Source organism: Cyprinodon variegatus, unplaced genomic scaffold (genome assembly GCF_000732505.1).
Source record: "Cyprinodon variegatus isolate N-32 unplaced genomic scaffold, C_variegatus-1.0 Scaffold2892, whole genome shotgun sequence".
Lineage (NCBI taxonomy): Eukaryota > Metazoa > Chordata > Actinopteri > Cyprinodontiformes > Cyprinodontidae > Cyprinodon > Cyprinodon variegatus.
The window spans coordinates 9,118-12,506 of record NW_015153345.1 but is presented as its reverse complement, the minus strand read 5'-3'; the positions used below and the strand labels follow the sequence as shown (position 1 = coordinate 12,506).

At 44.6% G+C, this 3,389-nt stretch overlaps 1 protein-coding gene across 1 annotated transcript in view; it reads left to right on the top strand.

Moving 5' to 3' along the window:
• Positions 1-2,142: 2,142 nt before the first annotated feature.
• Positions 2,143-3,389, top strand: part of mvb12b (multivesicular body subunit 12B) — a 10,080-nt gene continuing 8,833 nt past the window's right edge. The window contains exons 1-2 of the mRNA XM_015369303.1: positions 2,143-2,456; positions 2,633-2,740. Of these exons, the coding sequence (XP_015224789.1) occupies positions 2,346-2,456; positions 2,633-2,740 (219 nt within the window). The 5' untranslated portion in view covers positions 2,143-2,345. The remainder of the gene's footprint in view (positions 2,457-2,632; positions 2,741-3,389) is intronic.

Sequence of the window (3,389 nt, the reverse complement as noted above, 5' to 3'; positions counted from 1 at the left end):
TATAGTTTATTTCTATAGTTTATTTCTATAGTTCTATAGTTTATTTCTATAGTTCTATAGTTTATTTCTATAGTTTATTTCTATAGTTCTATAGTTTATTTCTATAGTTCTATAGTTTATTTCTATAGTTTATTTCTATAGTTCTATAGTTTATTTCTATAGTTCTATAGTTTATTTCTATAGTTTTTTCTATAGTTCTATAGTTTATTTCTATAGTTCTATAGTTTATTTCTATAGTTCTATAGTTCTATAGTTCTATAGTTCTATAGTTCTATAGTTCTTTTCTATTGTTCTAATTCACATCACATCATCTCAGGAGCTTCTCAGAGACACAGCAGTCAGATTCTGATCGCATCCTGCAATCCTGGAGGAGCTTGTAGAGACGACTTTTGAGATAGAATGAAGCAGAATGATGAAAAATGGTCCCTATGTCCTCCAGCAGTCTAAGCCTATAGCAGCAGATCTATAGAGCTAGCTCAGGATAACCTGAGTATTTTAGATGGCGTATAAGAAAGGTGGAGTTACAGTTGAGCCAAGCTCTGTTCTCTTTATTCCATATTCCAGCTAGTTTGATGATGTCAAACATTAAAGTGTGATTATTAGAATCATGCCCTGTATTCAACTGGTGGTTATTTTTGATATTTTATGCAGCATTTTAAAAGTTCTTCTCTTTTAGACGGTAAAATAATAAAATAAGTATTTGAACCCCCTGCTATTTTACAAGTTGTCCCTCTTAGAAATCATGGAGGGTCTATATTGTCATCGTAGGTCCATGTCCACTGTCAGAGACATTATCTAAAAAGAAAACTCAGAAATCACAATAACTGATTTGTTAAACTATTTATTTGTATGATCCAGCTGTCTATCAGCTAGAATTCTGATCCTCAAAGACCTAACAGGTCTTTTTGTTTGTTTTATTGTCATTACACTGTCCCAAGTACAGTGCATTAAAACCATCCCACCGGGGAGCAGTCGGGTACCATTGTGAGGCGTCCAGGGAGCAGTGTGGGGATAGGGTCTTACTCAGGGACCCAGAATGACAGTCTGTGGGAGTGGGGCTGGAAGGATTCCAAGCTCTATGCTGTAACCCCTGGACCACCACTCCCCAATGTGTGAAGGGTATTGCCTAAGGAACCCCTTCCTGTTTACAGGACGGGTGACTTAGCACTTGAGCTAGCCAGCTGCTACAGCTAGCCCGCCACTATAGCTGTCCAAAGACACTAGAGACTAAAACTGTCCACCTTCACCAGGCTGGAGAGGACTATAGGTGAAAAAAGCTCCACTGTTGGAGCTTCATTAGAAAATGGAAGAAGCTCAACATGACAGTCAGTCTCCCTCAGACTGGGGCTCCATGCTGGATCTCACCTGGTGGGGCCTCACTGATCAGTCCAGAACTACACAGGAGGAGCTGGTCAATGACCTGGAAAGAGCTGGGACCGCCGTTTCCATGGTTACCGTTGGTAACACACTAAGACATCATGCACGGAAGGTTCCCCTGCTTAAAGCAGCTCATGTCAGGCCGTCTGCAGTTAATGAGCATCTGGATGATCCAGAGGAATCATGGGAGGAAGTCATGTGATCAGATGAGACCAAAATAGAACTTTTTGGTCATAATTCCACTAACCGTGTTTGAAAGAAGAACACCATCCCTACTGTGAAGCATGGAGGTGGTAGCATCATGCTTTGGGGTGTTTTCTGGACATGGGACAGGGTGACTGCACTGTGTTAAGGAGAGGAGGACCGCGGCCATTATTGCCAGATTCTGGAGAACAAGCTCCTCCCCTCAGTTAGAGCATAACGGATGGGGGGAGGCTGGGTCTTCCAGCATCACAATAAGCCAGGATAGCCAAGGAGCGGCTCTGGAAGAAGCAGATCTATGTTCTGGTGTGGCCTAGCCAGTCTCCAGACCTAAACCCGATAGAGAATCTATGGAGGGATCGACAGCCCAGAAAGCTGACTGATCTAGAGAAGATCTGTGTGGAGGAGTGGGCCAAAATCCCTGCTGTAGTGTAAACCTGGTGAAAAACTACAGGAAGCGCTTCACTCTGGAAACAAAGGACCAAATATTAACACTGATTTTTTAAATACTTGCAGCTGAATCATACAAATAAATAGTTAAATGAATCATAGATTGTGATTTCTGAATTTTTATTTTCACGTCTCTTACAGTGGACATACACCTCCCATGAACATTTCAGACCCTCCATGATTTCCTTTAAAATCCTTATTTTGCTGTGGATGTTGACCAGCTAGAGTCTGACCGATGGAGCAGGAACATCTTCCATCTGTCGCTTTAGAGGTTTTCCTTTCCTCTGCTGCGTGTTTTCCTCCAGAGCTCTGCAGCCATGCCTGAGGTGCGGGACCTTTCAGAGGCTTTACCGGAGATGTCCATGGATCCCATCACTGGCGTTGGAGTCGTGGCTTCCAGGAACAGGGCCCCCACTGGATATGATGTGGTAAACATGAAGGAGAGATGGCGCTCCGTAAATTACTGGCATTTCTAATATGCAAACAAACTGAAAATCAGCTGTTTGCTTCCAACCTAGTAGCCATGTTGGCCCTCAGACCTCCGCAGGTTTGGAGCGTCCTCAGGTCACATGTGTCAATATTCCTGTTTGTCTCCTTCCTCTAGATATCTACAACCACGGATGGCCTGGATGCAGACCTGTGGAAGGATGGCCTGTTCAAATCCAAGGTGACGCGCTACCTCTGCTTCACCAGAGTTTTCTCCAAGGAAAATGTGAGTGAGTTCGTTCAGCAGCCTCAGAAACGCTCCACTGATGCAGGTTAGCTGAGGCTGATCTGATCTTTAAAGTCTTAACGCATTTAAAAATGAATCAATGATGAGAAAACCAGCAAAGTAAAATGATTAAATTACCTGTCAGGTGTGTTTATTTGGTGAAGGTTTGCACTGAACTCAGCGGGTTGGTTCTAATTGTTGTTGGAGGCGACGCTGTTGGAAGCAGAACAGGTTCATCTCACATCCTAAAAGCTGCTTTAATGGCTCTGAAATGTTCACCGTTTCTCAGTCTGTGTCCTCGTGTCCTCGTGAAACGCCATCATCCTCAGCCCCAGTACTGTTCCAATTCACAAGAACAGCAGACCAAGAACGGACAAAGTCCCAGGATGTTGCTCTGGCCCCTCCCTCTTTACCCAGCATGCATCAGAGCAGACTGGTCCTTTCTTCAGATGGACAGCTGTCCCAGCATGCACGTCTGCGGCGGCGGCCGGGGCCTCACGTCGGCCCGTCTGCGGCGGCCGCCTCTCTCTCTGCCTATCTGTGTGTGAAGGGCCGCTGGCTCTGATGGCGATGTTTCTTCCATACTGGCGTTCTTGTGAATTGAGAAATGGCCGCTGTTTCCCAGCTATTATGGCTGCAGATGGCGACA